The sequence below is a fragment of the Theropithecus gelada genome, chromosome 13 (assembly GCF_003255815.1).
Source record: "Theropithecus gelada isolate Dixy chromosome 13, Tgel_1.0, whole genome shotgun sequence".
In the NCBI taxonomy this organism is placed as follows: domain Eukaryota; kingdom Metazoa; phylum Chordata; class Mammalia; order Primates; family Cercopithecidae; genus Theropithecus; species Theropithecus gelada.
The window spans coordinates 40,241,490-40,261,789 of NC_037681.1; the positions used below are offsets into that span (position 1 = coordinate 40,241,490).

Sequence of the window (20,300 nt, forward strand, 5' to 3'; positions counted from 1 at the left end):
TTTCTTGAATTTTTATAATGAAAAACATGCATATAAGAAAAACTTACAAACTATATCCAAAGAATTCAATAGCAAATTTCATCAAATCTAAAATGCCATAGACTGAAACATGCATTTTTATGTACAACTAAGCAAAGGAAAAAACACATTGCTAATTAAAATATAGCAACTTTGACTATAAGATGCCTCCTCATTTTAGAGTTGTAAAAAATTATATTTCTTAGAATCAATGAAATATTATATTAGCAAATTCAATCATAAAGTCTTGCCTTTCTCTTTCATCCCCTCACACCCAACTAGTCACCAAATCCTACTGCTTTTACTCCTTTCCACTCTCTATAATTACCTTTTTAATGGATTGAATTGTGGTAATAGCTTCCTAACTTTAAGTCTTACCTTTCATCTGTTTCCTTATTCTCCCCCTCTGCCCTCCCAATTCAATCTCTACTCTGCTGTCACAGCTATCTTTCTGGAACACAGATCTAATCATAACTTACCCTGCTTTTTAAAAGGTTTAATAACTTTTAAAAATCAGTAACTCCCCACCATCACATTCTTTAGCATGGCATATAATGCCTTTTTCCCATCTTATCCGAAACCATAGTATGTGGCTTAATATCCCACTATTTAGCCATAACTGCTGTGTGCCTGCTCATGAAGGAACTACTCTGCCTCCACACCTTTGGCCTATACAATATCCCTTCTGCCTGAAATCCCCCTCTCCTTTCCTCACAGCTCCCCTGTCCTTACTGGTCCTTGTCCTCCTGGAGCACGCCTATACAGCTCAAATACTGCTTCCTCAATGAGTCCTGCCTTCTCCGACTCTATGGTTCCAGAGAATTAGAGAATGTGCTCCTTAAGAGTACTAACTGCATCATATTCACATTTATTTCCCTTTCCATTAATAGATTATTTGATAAACTGATAGTCAATATATATCTCCATTAAATATACATTCAAATTAATTTTTTCATATACTAATAGTACTTCTTATGACCAAATTAACGAGTGAATAAATGAATACAAACACTTTTTTAATGTGGCTATAAAACAACCAAACATTTTTAATCTATACGTTTCATTTGACAGAATGATACAATCCCAAAATTTCAATGAACTTTGCTGGTATCCCTTGTTCTAAGCAGATATCTTCTAGGGTCAAATTTAATGTTACTATAGTTTGAATGTCTGCCCTCTCCAAAACTCAGGTTGAAATTAATTGCCATTTTGACAGTATTGAGAGATGAGACCTTTAGGCAGTGATCAGTGCCTGAGGCCTTCATGGCTGGGACTACTGCCATTTTACAAAGGGGAATTAGGTCCCCTCTTGTCTCTCTGTTGCACTCTCTTTGCCCTTCTTCCTTCCACCATGCAATGATGCAGCAGGAAAGCCTCACCAGATGTCAGCAGCTCAATACTGGACTTCTCATCCTCCAGAACTGTAAGCCAATAAGTTTCTATTAATATACACTACGCAGTCTGTGGTATTCTGCCATAGCAGCACATAATAGAGTGAGACAAATGTATTGAGCTCCATTTTGCCAAGGAAACTAATGGAAGAAAAAACCCAGTTTTAACCTAGGAGGGTCTGATCTATCTGTCTTGCTACCTGTATGAAATTAAAGGGGAACCAGCAAGCTCTCTACAGTACTCTTGGTATTGATCCATCCATAAGAGGAGGAGAATACGGCCATCTTCTAACTACAAACCAGCCAGGATGTGGCAGTAGCAAGGAAAGAAAACCACCTTTTAGTAAGCCTTCATTACGTGCCAGGCACCGTGTAGGCATTTCCTCATTGTAATCTCCTTTAATCTTTACAACAGCACCATGACATATTTCCTTTATTTCTGAAAATAACTAAACTATGTCTCAGAGGCTAAATAACTTCTCTATGTCAAAACTACACTGTAGAAAATGAATTCAATGCCAGATCAACTTGACTACAAACCCTATGCTCTGTTATCTCCTACCATGGTTAAGACCACAGTGCAAAAACCAGGAGCCTCTGGCCCTCAGAATTTAAAAGCAAGTTCTTCTCTGAGGTTTCCTTAAGTTTAAATCGTTAAGTTTAAATTGTTAGATAACTTCCATCCAGGTTATCTTTCCTACCTTAACAATAACACAGATCCAAATAATTCCCCATATATTCACTCACTCAGAAAATACTGACTCCTATGCCCTGAGGAACTATGCTAGATACTTTTAGTTACAGCTAGACCAAAACCCACTTACAGTTTTCAGTTTAACACTTAACACATTGTTTTGCAAGATAAAAAAATAGACTTTAGAACCCATGTATTTCTACCTGGGGAAGGCTGAACTAACAAAAATAAGCAGATAAAACATGATGATAAATAAGTAAATGGCAATCAACAAAAATAACCAATAAAGAACATTAATTAAGAAGGAGGTTATAAATATAGAAATAATTAGAATGCAGCTTTTTAATTATCTAGGAACCTTGAAAACTATGCTTTATTTTTTCCCTTCACTTTTACATCCACCAGAAATATTGTCGTTTGACAATGTATAGAAAGCATCTACTTTCTACAGTATATTCTACTGGGTAACTTTGAGATACTGATTCAAAAGCATCAGAAGACATCATTTCTTGCCCTAAAAGAAATTATTAAAATACACAAAAATAATATTAAAACAACTGGTACAGGCTTTTATGCAGCCAAAAATACATATCACTGTAGTCTATGGTGAATTTATAAAAGCCAACAGGGTATCCAAAAGGGACAAAATATAGTATTGGGTTAGAAAATAAGATATTCAAAAAATGTATTAAGCTTAGTTATTAATAAGCTCTCACTTTCTAAATTATTTAAAATGTACAATATATTAATTCTCCTACTTGACATTTTCCAATGCTACTTCTGAAAATTCTCTTTTAAAATTAAATTTATTAAAAATACTATTGAGAAGGATAATACCCATATGTACATTTATGAAAACAATGCTTGTATTTTAATGTAGCATCACTTAAGATTAATTATTAAATTTTCTTCAAATAATTGATTACTTTGCAACAAATTAAAAGTATTAGAAGTTTGGAGGAAGGACAGACAGATATGTATGTTTAACATCTAAACACACGTAAAATATCACATTAAAAATCAGAAAAATTAATCTGAAACAACTATATTACACTAAATACTACTCAGAAGCTGGTCATGAAAAGAGACACATATTCGGATCACAGAGAATTCAAAATAACTACTCCACGGTGATTTCTTATGTCAAACTTCTCGTTTTCTGAATGTATAAAATTGTAACTTTTATTTTATAATTATAAAACTATAAGATTATAAAATTCCATGATAAAATACAACAAAGATTTATACTATGAAGAGGAAATGGCCCTAAAAGAAATTACACCATTTCCTTTATTCTTTTTTCCCCTACCTTACTCACTGCACATTTAAATAGAAAGAAAGAAGAACAAATTTGAATGCATTTACCTCACCAAACGGAGTGTAAAACTGCACAATGTTCACATCTTTGTCCTGCGCGGCCGCCTTCTGGAAGCCCGCCACAGCTAACACACTGCCCATGTGGTTCCACTGGATGCCTACTACGTACATGCCAGTGTCAATCAAAACGGGATCTAGTCAAAAAGAGAAAAATGAGGTCACTGTGGGAAAATACGTAGCCTGCAGAATGTTATACTCTTAACAACAACTTTTAAATACTTTTAAAACTTTCCATGTTTTTAAAAAAACAGGGCTGGGTACAATGGCTCACGCTTATAATCCCAACACTTTAGGAGGCTGAGGCGGGCGGATCACTTGAGTCCAGGAGTTCAAGATCAGCCTGGGCAACACGGTGAAACCCTGTCTCTACGAAGAATACAAAAATTAGCCGGGGGGTGGTGGTGCACACCTGTGGTCCCAGCTCCTCAGGAGGCTGAGATGGGAGGATCCCTGGAGGCCTGGAGGCCAAGGCTGCAGTGAGCCAAAAATGCACCACTGTACTCCAGCCTCGGCAACAGAGCAAGACCCTGTCGCAAAAAAAAAAAAAAAAAGTTAAAAATTAGAAATTGAGGCCGGGCACAGTGGCTCACGTCTGTAATCCCAGCACTTTGGGAGGCTGAGGCAGGCGGATCACGAGGTCAGGAGATCGAGACCATCCTGGCTAACATGGTGAAACCCCGTCTCTACTAAAAATACAAAAAATTGGTCAGGCGTGGTGGCATGCACCTGTAGTCCCAGCTACTCGGGAAGTTGAGGTAGGAAAATCGTTTGATCCCAGGAGGCAGAAGTTGCATTGAGCCAAGATCATGCCACTGCACTCCAGCCTGGGTGACAGAGTGAGACTCTATCTCAAAAAGAAAAAAATAATAATAAATTTTTAAAAATTTTTAAACAGAAAAATTCCTTACTTTGGTCATTCTCATGTCTCATTATTTGGCATCTTCCATTGTCGAAGCAAACAGCAAGGCAAGGGCAATCAGGCTCCACATAGCCTTCTGTGCCATGGTACCAATGAATCCCAGCAATGCTGATAGCTCCAGTGACATTCACCAAACAACTCAGTTTCATTTTCATCTAAATAAAATTGTCTAGATTTAATATTTTACGTTTTAAAACAGAGCAGTATAGATACAATCTCAATAAAGTATTGTAGAAAGAACACTGAAAATACAATCTAAAAATCAGGTGGCAAATTAAAGCTTAATCACTTACTGGTATACAGGCCATGGACAAATCACCTAAATGTCCATTTTCCCCACATGTAAAAAATGAGGATTAAAAAACACTGAGTTTTTATGAGACTCAAATAACAAGTATATGAAAGTACTTTGAAAACAGCAAAATGTCATAGAAAAGTTCATTATTTTACTTCCACCAGTGAGTGGATTTACTTAGTGTCCTAAACCTTGCTAAAAAAAAAAGCTGCCCCATCAGTAATCATAGATTATAGCTAAACCTTGCAAAGCCAGAATTTTTCTCCAGATTATGCTGCCTGATCCTATTCTATTTTACCTTCTTTCCAGGGATTGATTTTTCTCACTTACCAGTTAAGTCTGTCATTCTTTTTACAAACAACCATTGGTAGCTTGCTACAAAAATACCCTTTGGTATCTACATGTAAACTTTGGCTTCAGATACCAGAAGACACTTAAAAAACTTAAACTGCACATCGCCCTACTCATTATCCCTCTGCTTAAATGCACTGACATCTTGTCCTTTCTACCTACCAAAAAAAATTGGAACTAAAATTTACACTCTAACTTGTGACACTAATTTGCTTTGAGAAAACCAAAATTTTATTTAATTTAAAAAAAATTTAGATGATTGGGAAAAAGAAAAAAATCTGAATTGACTTTAATTACACGAACCATCATAACAAATAAATGTATATACAAAGATGAATGATATGTACGATCATATAAAATTATATAAACAAGACTGATGATACACATACTTACTATAAAATTTCCTTGATTATCATAAATGTGTATTTCCCCATTTGCCATTCCAAAAAGTAAGACTTTACTGTCCGCAGACCATGTTACATGGGATAGCTGTATACCCTTCAGGTCTTTTCCCCAAATACGATTGCCTAAAACAAAACATTATTAAAAGTTGTTCAAGGCCATGATCCTCCAACAACTGGTTTCGAAATGTTTGTTTTCCTAAAGATCTTGCAAATTCTTCACAGCATTCATGCATTCATTCAATTTATTTGGCCAATAAATATTTACTGAGCACCTATATGTGCCAAATACCTGAAAAGACATTTGAAATAGTAGCTGTTTCAAACTTTCTCCCCTTTCTTCTAAACTCTGATGCTGGATCTCACTCCCAATTAGCAGTTGAGCCCATCTTCTACTTTGGAAAGAAAATAAAAGCACCCAAAAAACAAATTCCTCATTCCCATCTTCAACAATTCAGAACATAACTGAATCCATGCTTACACTTTCTGCTTTACCCACTAATACAAAAGAAGAGGTATTTCCCCAGTCAGTCCCCTGTCTAAGGCTAATTCCTCTATGTATTCTCTGATCTAATCCCTTCCTACCTTTGCAAAGATCTCCCTTTACTGACTACTCTCATTTTCTCTTTCCCATTAAACTCTTCACTCCAGGGCCTTTCTTATGTGGATTTAAACACATGCAGATCTATTTCTCTTTGAAACCACCACCTTAAATAAAGTAAAATAAAATAAAATAAACACTTTTATTAACCCCAAGTTCCCCCTGTAACTACTATCTATCTCTACCATTCCTTTCCCAATCAAACTTCATGAAAGAGTTCTTCACACCTATAGTCTCCACTTCAACTCCGAGTCAACCCTTAACCCCTCCCAATCTGGCTTCTGCCCCACAACTCCATTGAAACTGCCTACAACATACACTATTTGGGTTATGGTTATATACTAATAGTCCAGACCTCACCAATATTCAATATATCCATATAACAAACCTGCACTTGTACCCCCTAAATCTATAAAAATAATAAATAAAAAAAGAAGAAACCAAACCTGTTGACACCTTGATCTTGGACTTCCAGAGTCTAGGGCTCCGAGAAAATAAATTTCTGTTGTTTAAGAAAAAGAAAGAAACTGCCTTCATGGACGTCACTGATGGCCTATTGCTAAAGTCAATTGACACATTTTTTTTTCACCACTCCCTCCTTCTTGAACTCTCTTTGCTGCCATTAGCCCATATACTCCTTTATCTCCAAGACTCCTACTTTTTAACATCCTTCTTCTGCCCATCCCTGAAATGTTGCTGATTTTTTTTTCCCCCCACCGGGACAGGGTCTCACTCTGTTGCCCAGGCTAGAGTGTAGTGGTAAGATCATGGCTCACTGCAGCCTCAACCTCTCAGGCTCAAGCAATCCTCCTACTTTGGCCTCCCAGGTGATTGGGACTACAGGAGTGTGCCACCACACCCCGATAATTTACTTTTTTATTTTCAGCAGACACAAGGTCTTGCTATGTTGTCCAAGCTGGTCTCAAACTCCTGAGCTCAAACAATCCTCCTGCCTTGGCCTCCCAAAGGCAGGCATAAGCCACCATCCCCAGCCTAAATGTTGCTGATTCTTAACTCTACAAATGCCCTTTAGTTTTGTTCAACTTTTTCAATGGTTTAAATTACCATGCATATGCTGGTGGTTCCCAAAATTTTGTGTTCAGCACAGATATTTTTGAGCTACAGATATGTATGTCTAACTATGGTCTGGATAGATTTACTTGAATGGCCTATGGCATGACAAAATCAACATATCCAATAGAGAAATTTTCCCTTAAAATCATTCTTTCTCCACACCATTTTAATGAAAGGCATTGCCATCCAACCAGCTGCCCAAGCTAAAACTCTGGATACTGCCCTGGGGACTTCCATCCTCTCATCCCCAATCTTAACTATTCTGCCTCCTGAGTATGTCTAAAATCTACTTACTTCCATTCCCTTGTCATTACCTGGATGGCTATTATCTACCATAATCTCTCACCTGAATTGCCAGAGTAGTTTCCTGATACAGCTGCCCATTATCTTTCTTTCCTTTCTCTATTCTTCATATGTAGCGCAGAGCTTTTTCTAAGGAACAAGCTTATCACATTGCTCCCATTCTTCAAACTTTTCATTGGCCTCCCAAGTGCTGTTGGACTTAAGTCCAAACACCTTAAGATCTGCATGATCTGGCCTCTGTTTCTCTCTCTAGATTTACTGCATAATACTCTTCACCTTTAGTATCATACCCTACTGATAATCAACTTTTTTCAATGGCCCAAACATAGCTAAGTGCAACTCCTCTGGACCTCCTCAAATGCTATTTCTTAGGGCTGAGACATTCTACACACCAATCTACCTTGTGGCTAATGCCTCAGCATCAGCATCACTTCCTCCAGGAAGCCTTTCCTGATCCCTCCAAGTCTGCATTAGGTGGCCACTTCTACATGCTCCTGTATTTTCCCCATCTTAGCGCTTATCACAGGGTATTGTAATTTCTTGGTTACTTATCCATCTCTCCTAATCTAGGTCTGGTCATTGCTGTACTCTCAGTTCCTAAAATGATAGCTGTTGCTTTATAGGCTCTCAGAAACATTTGTTGAATACATGAAGTTACACATACATACACACACACACACAGAGAGAGAGAGAGAGCGCACGCACGCGAGAGAGAAAATAAAAATGATTTTAAAATATATTATTCCTCTACAGAGTTTCAAATTAAACAAAGGTGCAGACTCTCAGAAGACCCAGTTTTATCTATTACTAGAATTTGAAAAATGTGGGTTTTTAAGGCTATAAACTACAACCAACAATGACATGTTCAGTTCTAATAAAAATGACCACAGACTTTTTGAAACTAAGGTCTATGTATTTGTACAGACTAACCAATATAAAGAGAAATTACATAATAAGGCAGACATGTTTAAAATAATGCTGAAAAGTTAATTCACTTTTTTCAATGCCACTGTAGAAAATAAAAAATAGACTTTTTTCCTTGAATATACATAAAAACAGATGGTTAAAACCAAAGAACAGTTCTTGAACGTCATCAAATTGTATATCAAATATTTTCTTTTTATGTCTATTTTTCAATCAGAATGTTAACATATGATAACTAACTTAAATCTCTAAAGAAGAAAATTGTCAGCCAGATATTGATCTTAGTTCTATGTCCAATCAATGCATTACCATCCACTGAACCAACTATCACAGCCCCATCTTCATATACAATGCAGATCTTCTGTCCATCAGCATTCCAGCTCATACTGCGAACAACTGATTTATTTCGATTGTTGATCATCTCCTCATACCAAGAGCCTGTTTTCACAAATTTAAAAAATTATAAGTCAAAACTTTCACATCTATTAAATAGTACTTAAGAATTGAAAGCAATCTGTAAAGTACACCGTGGGATAAATAACTGCAAAGTTTTCTACAACCCGAGACATTAAACTATAAAACTTCCAAATCCAACAAAAACACAATGAAAAATTAACTTGGGCTTAACTGATAACTGCTTCAAAGATTATCACAGAAAACATAATAAATGCCCATCCTTTGTTTCCTCTTTCTTTCTTTCCCTGTCTCTTTCTTTCTGTCAATTAAAAAATAAACTTAATTTGCTTTTTCAGAGCCAAAACTACTGCTTCTTCTGAAAGCCTAACTTTTCCCACTTGAACAATATGGTTCAAATCATAACCAAGAAAAAAACTCCAAGTAACAATAACTTTATATGTACACATAAACTCTCCAATGAATAATTACGAGCATATTAAATACAGCATATTAGTTACCATCACAAAGAGAATGAAGCCAAAAAACACACAGCATATTAGGTAAAACCCTAAGTAAGCCTGCTTGAAAAAATTCTAATCAGTTTATATTACATTAGTGATACCACATCTCTAATGCTGAATGACAAAAATATTCTAGTTGTATGCAGGGTAGGAATGAGATGTAACTTGTCTTTTAGCATAACCAAATTACAGGCAAAAAAAATAGGTTATTCGGTTTTTGTTTTTCTTAAAAGCTTTTTGACATACCAACATAGGAAACTCTGGCCTGCAGCCAAGAAAATAATCATGTAATTTGGAATAACTGGTCAGAGCAGGGTAACAGAATCCAGACTGAGACCCAGAGAAGACCTGAAGACCTACCTTGGAAACAAAGTTTACTCCAATCCACTGAACTTTCACGTTCTATCCCCTACACACACACATACACACACTTTTTTAAAAATTAAAGTATTATAGTATATCTTTAATGAAGACTTTTTAAATGGTATGCCCTGCCATTTAAAACAGCACACATGAACTTTTCAAAACAGCACACATAAAGTTTCAAAACAGCACACATGAACTAAGGCACCCTTCCCTTTTGAAGATGATGGCTACAGGCCTCAGGAGAACATGTATGATGAGCTGTTTTTCTCGTAAAAGTGGTATATCTAAGTTAATCCTTCTTTTACCCTCCCTTTCTGTTGTAAACAAGAGGCACAAACCGTGAACCAGTAGTCAGAGTTGAGATAAAATCTGTATCCATAAAAGAAAAGGAAACTAACTGGCCCATGCAGGAAATGAATTATTCCCTTTGACTTCTTACTAAATGTGTTTTCATCTACTGAGATAACTCTAGCCACTCATTTATTCATTCATTCAACAAACATTTATTGAACGTGTACACTGTGCTATGTATTATAAAAGGTTCTACATATAAAACGATGAACAAACAGTCATTTCCCCTTTCCCCTCAGAGCTTACAGTCTACTCAGGACCAATATTAAATACACACTTACATACACATAAATGTAATTATAAACTGGAACTACCTAGGAAGTAATTCTTATTGGAAATCTGGGGGAAAAAAAAGAGCTATCTGAAGTAGAAGCTATTCTTCTGCTAAGAGTCTAACTTCATTTTGGAGATAGCCAACAATCACCTAATTCACTTTCTTAATAACAGGGTTAAAGTTAAAAAAAAAAAAAGTGAAAAGTAGGTAGCAATAAATCCAGAAATATTACCACTGTGCAGTCAGGATGAACTCCTGTTGTTAGTAAAAGGGGTCTATTTTGGAGATTTTGTTTATCCATCCAAATACTGTAAGCTAGATGCCAACATGTGAAAAATTAAATAAGCTCTCCTAGTAATATATACCTTTATATAACATCCATACAATGATAAGCCCGTTTTCATCACTGGTAGTCAACTTCTGATACTGCTCATTCCATGTTACAACTTGAACAGAACCTAGAACATAATAAAACAATTTAGAAACTTAAAGGTTACAATTGATTTCAAATTTATACTTTTATATAAACACCAAGATCATATTAAAATCAATATGGTTCCTGCACAGATAATTAGTCTTTAATATTCCTTAAAACCTATTCATAGGATGCAGTTATTGATATCACTAATTTTCTATAACAATGCATAATACTGTTTGTCATATCTATCCCTATTTCATCCCAGTGAAGACACCTAACATGGCGAGCTGCAAGAACTACCATATACCTGATGACAGAAACAAATACAAGCATGGTTTACCCAATTGGCCTGACTCCCAAAAATAATGATGTCCAAAGGACACAATATTAGGTACTTGTTTAGGAAATTTTTATCATTTTTGGTAGATATGTCCCATAATCTCTCTTCTGCCCACCCCTCACCCCTGTTTTCCATTCTATTAATAAAACACTCTTGAGCATATCTAAAACCTCCAGGGTACGTGAATAATTGATGACTTTTAATTTTTTAATCCATAAATACTTTAGTGTACATGTCCTAAAAATAAAGACATTCTCTTCCATAACCATATTACAAATTAGGAAGTTTAACACTGATATACTATTATCTAACTCACAGTCCATATACAAAGTTTATCAATTGTCTAAATAATGTCCTTTATAGACACTTGTTTTTCTCATTCCAAGATCCAATCTAGGATTATACAATGCATTTATATGTTATACGTCTCAATCTTTAGTCTTTTTTTTTTCTTGAGACAAGATCTTGCCCTGTCACCAAGGCTGGAATGCAGTGGCACAATCGTGGCTCAATGCAGCCTCAAACTCCTGACCTCAAGGGATCCTCCCACCTCAGCCTCCTGAGTACCTGGGACTACAGGTGCACAGCGCCACACCTGGTTAGTTTTTTTTTATTTTTTGTAGAAACAGGGTCTCATTATGTTGCCCAGGGTGGTTCCAAAATCCTAGCCTCATGCAATCCTCCCACTTTGGCCTCCCAAAGTGCTTGAACTATAGGTGTGAGCCACTACGCCCAGTCTCTTCAGTCTCCTTTAATCTGGAATCATAGGACAGATTCTAAAAAGGATTATATATATAACATCCATAGACAGGAGTATTTTCAATATATAAAATAACAGCTACTTTCTTCTAGATTTATTTAAGATGTTGTTTAATCACGTAAAAGTTGAATGACTCTACATTGTATTACTTATGTCTCAACAGAAATGATTACAAACAGCTCCCAACTTACAATGGTACTACTTAAATGGCTTCTCAGTGGTGGGAATGCAATGCGCATTCAGTAGAAAACGTACTTCGATTGCCCATACAACTACTCTGTTTTTCACTTTCAATACAGAAATCAATAAATTACATAAGATATTCAACATTTTATTATAAAATAGGTTTTATGTCAGATGATTGTGCCCAACTGTAGGCTAGTGTTTTCTGGGCACATTTAAGGTAAACTAGGCAAAGCTATGACGTTCAGTAGGTTAGGTGTATTAAATACATTTTCAACTTACAATGGGTTTACTGGAACATATCCCCATCATAACTCAAAGAGCATCTGTACTTTAAATATTACCATTATTTAAAATGTTGACATTTCTGCATTAAGTAGAAACTTCCTAAATGTCTAAATACCACTCAAACATGACTTAAAAGAAATTGCATGACTCACCATTATGACCTTCAAGAGTCTGATTCATAGAAAGGTTACTGGGGGCTGCAAGGCCCCTCAATTTTGCATCATCTAAAACAAAACAAAACAAACTACTATGATAAACATATAAAAGTGACATATTATAAGATTTTGACTCTTTTTGTATTCCTGGGCAGTATTAATCATTTCTCTAAGTATGCCTCATTCTGATCTATTTTTCTCATGGTATAAACATAAACAATAACACATACCCCTTGCAAAGACATTCTGGTAAAATAAAGCAAAATACATAAATGAACATTGTTTACTCATACATTACATATATTAATAATCATCACTGCTTTTTATGCCTTTCCAAAAGACCACAAATAGAAATATTTATGGCCTACAGATTGCAAACTCTACAGCTTACAAGGGATCAAAACAGCATAGACTTTGAAAATGGGTTTTTGCTAGATTACACAGAATCTTATATTCACTCATTTATTCGTTCATTCAACAAATATTTATTGAATGTGTACACTGTGCTATGCATTATAAAAGGTTCTACATATAAAATGATAAACAAAACAGTCATTTCCCCTTTCTCCTCAGAGCTTACAGTGTGAGGGACCAATATTAAATACATACTCACACACACATAAATGTAACTATAAACTGGGAATGTGAAAGAATAATAAGAAATAGTAGCAGAAGTGACTTAATTTAGATTGATGGGGAACCAGGGAAGGCTATCAGAAGAATTGGTATTTAAGCTGAGACTGAGAGGTAAACTGGAGACAGCCAGGAAAGGTAGAGAAAGAAGGGGAGTATTCCAGGCTAGGACACAGCAATGTAAAGGCTCTGAGGTAGACGCCTAGAGCCCTTGACAAAATCTAAGAAGGCCTATGTGGATGAACAGGGGAGAAAATTGCATCAAACAGGGCTGGAGTGATAGGCACAAGAAAAATTATGAAGTATTTGTAGAAAATAAGAATTTTAGATTTTATCCAAAGTGCAATGAAAACCTCTAAAGATATCTTAAAAATGTACTAACCATACTACAGAGAATAATATTAAAATGTCATCTCAATAAATTAATCTTGGCTTAGAAATCTGTTACACATAAAACATAGCATTTAAAATTTTCATTTAAATTACAAATTTTATGAAAATCTTAAGAATTTGTGAGGATGGGAATTATACCAATGCTAAAGAAAATTCTACTTTCAGATAACGAGTATCTTAAAATATTATGAAAAATACCCTTTATTCTGAAAACACTGTCAGGAAACAATACCTAATTTCCTCTAAAATCACTAGTTCCAATGACCCAGTTGTTTTGGTAACACAAGAGTACACATGTACAGTTTAACAATGCAATCATCTGTCAAGATAGAATAAATGTTGCTGACACACACATTAGGTTGAACATAAATTTTTTAACATAGGGTTCTTTCACTCATTTAATCTTTTAAAAATTGTACAACATACTTAAACATCATTATAATATTCTAAAATATTTGGTGGAAACATTTTTCTTAACTTCTAGAACTGAAAAATCCATTCTGATGCATATATATATAATATATATATACACACATATTCTGATGTCACTATAACCTAACTAAGTGAAATGGGTGATATGCGATTTAGATTAACCATCCATGTTTTCCCTCTGTTAGACCATAAGGTAGCATATTCTTGGCAAAATACATGCTGACAGTTAAGAATAGGCTTTGAAATTCAGCTTGATACATTGGACAAATATCATCCACATCTGAAAAGGTCTCTTGCTGGAAGCAACTCCATAACTTGATCATGTAAAAAATATTCATAAAACCCACCCGAAAGTTCTCAGATGTCCATAAAAAGGCCAAAAGTTTTAAATGATGTAGAGTAAAGCCAGGATTAATATCCCAAGATTCCATCCAGTTACATTACTAGACTCCAGATAGCCAATAAGGTAATGAAACCAAACTGGTACGTGAACAAAAATCTGGTAATACTAACATTAATCTTCTAAAAGCACATAATAGTAATCCTTAGATTTAAAAGGCATGATCAAATAAGTCACCAATAAAATAAAGCATTTTAAACTCATGTAAAGAAATTTCAGAATGAAATCAGTTATTCCAACAATTCAAAGTACATCAAAAAGTCCAAAGAAGGCTTTTAAAAAATTAAGGTATAATAACGCAACTGAAAATAAAAGGTATGATACAGAAGAACAGAAGATCATGCTAATAACACCAATAACCAAACACACTAAATCTTTGAAAGTCTTTCTCTTAGAAAAGCGTGACTGACAATGCTTTTGTTTGCATTCATAAAAGTTGTCAGCAGCCCAATTTCAACAGAAATTCCTGTTATGTGCTGCAAAATAAGCTTGAAACCTATAATCAAAATATACAGAAGATTGTTTTGCAACACATAGGGATAATACAATTCTGAGAAAGAGATGGTACCACATTCGCCAGACTTTCTGGCAGGATCACCTGGTTGCCTTGCTTCTCTGTGTGAATGACTGACTGCAAAGGACTCTGTATGCACCCCTGGGTCTAACTAAGGACACCTTACCTGAGATTTCTGGTAAATTTTGTTGTCCTGGGCATATTGGAAAGTTGAGGCAATGTCAATGCCTGCAGGTACTGGAGGACTGCACAGTCAGCTACAGTTGGCTTGCATGGCCCTATATACTTTTTCTGTGATGGAAATGTTGGCTTCCAGGGCTATTTCCTCTCATGAGGATGAGAGGATGAGGCCTTGGCAGTCATAGCAGGAAAAGCAAGAAATGCCACCTCAATCCTAGTCAGGGTCATCACCCTCAAACCTTACCACAAGCAACTCCAACCCAGAGTCATCACCCTCAAACCCTACCACAAGCAGCTCCCACCCAGGACCATCACCCTCAAACCCTACCACAAGCAGCTCCCACCCAGGACCATTACCCTCAAACCCTACCACAAGCAGCTCCCACCCAGGGCCATCACCCTCAAACCCTACCACAAGCACAAGCAGCTCCCATCCAGGGCCATCACCCACAAACCCTACCACAAGCAGCTCCCATCCAGGGCCATCACCCTCAAACCCTACCACAAGCAGTTCCCACCCAGGACCATTACCCTCAAACCCTACCACAAGCAGCTCCAACCCAGACTGTCAGCCCTTAAAATTCCTTTTGGCAAGGAAATGACACAATCTGGTCCCTTTAAAAGAAGAAAAAATAAGGACCGGGCGTGGTGGCTCATGCCTGTAATCTCAGCACTTTAGGAGGCCGAGGTGGGCTGATCACTTGAGGTCAGGAGATCAAGACCATCCTGGCTAACCTGGTGAAACTCTGTCTCTACTAAAACAAAAAAAGAAAAAAAAATTAGCTGGGCGTGGTGGCACGCGCCTGTAATCCCAGCTACTCAGGAGGCTGAGACAGGAGAATCACTTGAACCCGGGAGGTGGAAGTTGCAATGAGCCGAGATCGCACCACTACACTCCAGCCTGGGCAACAGAGGGAGATCCCATCTCAAAAAACAAAACAAAAAACCAAAAAACCTGACACTGGCTAGAGTGTCAAGAACAACTAAGAGGAAGCCAGAGACAATGGAAGGAGGGAAACTGACTCTCACAATAGACCAGGTGAGGGATGATGGTAGCTGGAGCTATAGAGGGAGCAGGGGAGACAAAGGAAAGGATGGGTTCAAGATACACTTTGGAGACAAAAGCAACAGGAATGCTGATGCAGATGTTGTTAACGGAAGAAAAGAGAAGATTTCCAGCTTGAGCAAATGAGTGAAACTGAGACATTTGCTGAAATGGAGACAATTGAATGAGATTTGGAAGAATATCAAGAGTTCAGTTTTGAACACAGTAAGTATGAGATACCTGTGAAAAACTCCAGTGGAGACACCTACATCTGAAAAATCAGGACTGGGCTGGAGATATAAATGTGGGGCTCTTCACCTCATACCACAGATGGCATTTAAGGGCATGAGAATGAAAGAATAAATAGAGCAAGTGAATAGAGAGCCCACAAGCAAGTTCTCAGGAATTCTAATAGAAGAGGGAAATCTAGCAAAGAGACTGAGGACTGACCAGAGAAGGAGAGAAAAGTAGTATGCCTAAATATAACAATAACTTAAACATTCTGAATTCTCTTGTCTTGAAAAATAATGTTTCAAGTCAAATCCTGATGAGTCAATAAAAGCTGTCCATTAGATTTAGAACATGAAAGTCACTGGTGAGGGAGAGAAAAGGAGAGAGGACTGATACTGAAAGGAGAGAGAGAGGATAAATTGGAAGAGAGGTACCTGAGAAGGTGAAGGGAGATGGGCTCCAGCAAAACACTGGAAGCTGGCCTGTGAGAGAAATAAACCTGATATAAAAAGATGGATTGCTGGTTCTAATTCCTTTCCTTCTAGAGCAGGGGACTGAAAACTGGAAATGCAACTTGGTGCAAACTTTCTGGAGGGTAATTTGCGTACACATATTAGGAAACTGTATAAATGTACATATTAGGAACCTGTATAAATGTACACACTCTTTGATCTAGTGAATGCCATTTCTAGAGATTTATCCTAGAAAGTATTAACAATTTATGCAAAGATTTGGATACAAAGATATAGTTGCTTTAATAGTAAAAATGTGGAGGCATCTAAATGTCCAATACTAGAATTGGTTAAGCAAATTATGATATATTAATACCAATATAATGAAATACTAAATAGACATTAAAAATGGTGTCATATAAGATGATTTATTGATGTAGAGGATTCCTGTATTATATTGCTGTACCCAAGATACAAAACATTATACTTAAAATGTTGCATCTTTAGCACAACACAGTGCTTGATATAAAGCAGGCATGCAAGATCTAGGATAGTTACTGGAGGGATCTGCTGAATCAACATTATTTGTATTAAATACAATATACTGATCTTGTTAGAATCTCGCAGCCATATTCCTCATATTTATTTCTTTCAGTACAATTCATAATCATTAAGTTCGAAAACAAATACTTTACTCCATTTTCCAAACCTCCGAAGAATCGATTTCCCATCTTGCTCACTAATTTCAAAGAATACTCTAGCCACAGCTTATCAAAAGGTTAGAGAAGAAAAAGAAGTTTGTTTTTAAAAAAAGCCTTCAATGTTAAACAAAATGAATGCATTTCTTAATATAAGTTAAAACTTGCGGGCCGGGCACAATGGCTCAAGCCTGTAATCCCAACACTTTGGGAAGCCGAGGCGGGCGGATCACGAGGTCAGGAGATTGAGACCATCCTGGCTAACACGGTGAAACCCCGTCTCTACTAAAAATACAAAAAATTAGCCAAGCCTTCTGGCGGACGCCTGTAGTCCCAGCTACTTGGGAGGCTGAGGCAGGAGAATGGCGTGAACCCGGGAGGCGGAGCTTGCAGTGAGCAGAGATCGCACCACTGCACTCCAGCCTGGGCGACAGAGTGAGACTCTGTCGCAAAACAAAAACAAAAACTTGCTACATATTGTAAGCAAAAGTATGTATATATACAGACACATATATATACACACACACACACGCATACATATAGATACATTTAAGAAATATATATATTTTTATATATAAGAATTTATATATAAACTATATATTTTTAAACTTTATATATAATATATAAACTTTATATATATTTTAAACTTTATACATAAACTTTATATATATTTCAAACTTTATATATATATATAAAGTTTTTCAGAGAAAAACTTTCTTTTAACACAGTTTTAAAAAACTAAAGCACTGACAGATTGAACTATAAAACAGCATAAGCCAAACTTTAATTGGTACTCTTCTTAGGCTGTCCACTAGCACTCTGTGTAGTGGTTAAAAACAAGGACTTGAATGTGAGACAAACTTAGTTTCACATCCTTGCTCTGCCACTTACTGGCTGCATGACCTAGGGCAATTATTAACTGCTCAGAGCCTCAATTTTTTCACCTAGAATACCTACTGCCCAAGATTATTGTGAAGTCAAATAAGATTGTGAAGGTTAAACATCTGGTATATGGAAAATCGTCAATGAGTATTTAAATTATTCATACCACATTCAAAGCTGTAACGTAATGCTATTCAAAGTGGGGTCTGAGGACGAGCAACTTAGCTTCACTAGAAATGGAAATTCTCAGGCCCCATCCTGGGTCCACTGTGTGGGGGTAGAGCATGAAATCCATCTTAATAACCTCTTCCAGTGATTCTTATACCTAGTACAGTTTGAGAAGCTATGTTGTAAGGAATCCAAAAATGTAATGCAGTTTAATCCCCTACATTTTCATTTTATGGAAGAGTAAACTAAAGTAGTAAGATCCTTAGCCACTTGTTGAAAGTCATTCAGTAGTCTTGTGGCAGAGCAGAGATTTAACCCTAATTGCCTTATCTAGATCTTCAATCTAGTGCAGCACTGGGGGGCTAAAGAAGTAGGAAGCTGTTTGCTGTGATTCCAGACAACTAGATAAAGAAAGAAATCAAATTGCAAAAACAAGGGATCCACTAATAGAATTGTAAAACATATCCCATTTTCTGTTCTTGGACACTAGGTCAATAATTATTAATGTATCTAATAAGCAGAAAGGATAGGCCTGTAAATAATCCGCCAGATTTTCTTACTGAAATGTTGACTCACAGGATTTGTATTAGACTCCTAATAATATAGTACAATAATTAGACATAGCATAACACAGTGACTTATTTTCATTCGTCCTTATTTTTCATTCTCCATTAATAACTCAGCAAAAACCATCTGATGTTTACACATTCTCTGAACTTTATTGCAAACATACTCCAGAGAAAACATCATAAAATGTTGGTTTTCCCTTTAAAATAATCAGAATTGCATACTGACAGATACCATGAGTAAATCGCATGAACAAATAACATTAGCCAATTTTCTACCAATTTCAAACATGTGGGCTTGCATTCATTTACCTGTCTGCGTCTCTAATTTCAAAACTTTCAGTAATCCATCTTCACCACCACATGCTATGAACCCTTGTTCCTTGTTCCAGGATACACACTTCAGCTTCACGTTATTGGGAATGGAAATCTGTAAAAGCAACCATAGCCGCACTAGCAACTTTTCACGAAGGAGGTGGGAAATAAGTCTGCAGGAGATGACGGCTGAAGAAAATCTTCCAAGAAGAAAAACGGGCGGTCTTGCAGAAAAAAACGAGCTGTTGTGAAATGGGCATGGTCCCTTGAACTGACTCGGGCTCTAGCATTTGGGAAAGAGGGAAAGAAGTGCACAAAAGAGAAGGATAGTGACTGCGGAGGAAGCCAACGCCAGAGTCACCGGATGGATTTTTTAAAGGGAGGGCGGGGAGCGGGTATAAATCCATACCACCAGTCCCTCTTCCTTTTTACCCACAACACTTAGGCTATCCTATTGTTATTTCTCTTCTCTTGCCCAATGGTTCGTGGTGATCCAAAGAGTTTAAATCACGTGGATCAGCAACAAGTGGAGGAAGAAAGATAGAGTAGCACAGGGCGACTTATCCTCCAGCCACCCAAAAGGACCTAGCCAGGGGCAGGAATGGGAGATAGCTACGAGACGGCAGCGGGCTCGGCCAAGGTCTGTCTGGGGCTCTGGGAACCGCAGGAGGAGGTCGGAGGCTGGACCCGGCGGGAAGGATGGCCGCGGAATGGCGAAGCCACGATCAGGACCGGGTGAAGCAGCCTGGCTCCTCTGGAAGGCAGCGGGAATCGCCGCAGGCTTCGGGAATGGTGGGGAAACGAGGACGCCCCGCAGGAAACTCACTTTCTTGGTCAGGTAGAAGAACATCGTGGGATTCCCTAGAGGGTCACGACGGCTGCTAAGGCCCTCGATAGGTAACGGTTCTACGTTTCCAATCCGGAGTACCAGCAGCTGCGAGAAGCTCCCGTCGCCCTGGCAACCGCGATGTTGCCCGGTCGCATCCGGGGC

The 20,300-nt window shown here is 37.1% G+C and overlaps 1 protein-coding gene across 2 annotated transcripts in view; it reads right to left on the reverse strand.

Annotated features, from left to right (window-relative positions):
- Positions 1-20,269, reverse strand: part of WDR35 (WD repeat domain 35) — a 67,627-nt gene extending 47,358 nt beyond the window's left edge. The window contains exons 1-8 of one of the 2 annotated variants that reach the window (XM_025354807.1): positions 20,136-20,269; positions 19,307-19,424; positions 12,398-12,469; positions 10,622-10,714; positions 8,658-8,786; positions 5,439-5,572; positions 4,389-4,554; positions 3,469-3,614 (exon numbers count right to left, since the gene is read on the reverse strand). In XM_025354807.1, coding sequence (XP_025210592.1) covers positions 3,469-3,614; positions 4,389-4,554; positions 5,439-5,572; positions 8,658-8,786; positions 10,622-10,714; positions 12,398-12,469; positions 19,307-19,424; positions 20,136-20,159 — 882 coding nt within the window. In that variant the 5' untranslated portion in view covers positions 20,160-20,269. The remainder of the gene's footprint in view (positions 1-3,468; positions 3,615-4,388; positions 4,555-5,438; positions 5,573-8,657; positions 8,787-10,621; positions 10,715-12,397; positions 12,470-19,306; positions 19,425-20,135) is intronic. The other variant, XM_025354808.1, reaches the window with a different exon arrangement.
- Positions 20,270-20,300: the final 31 nt, after the last annotated feature.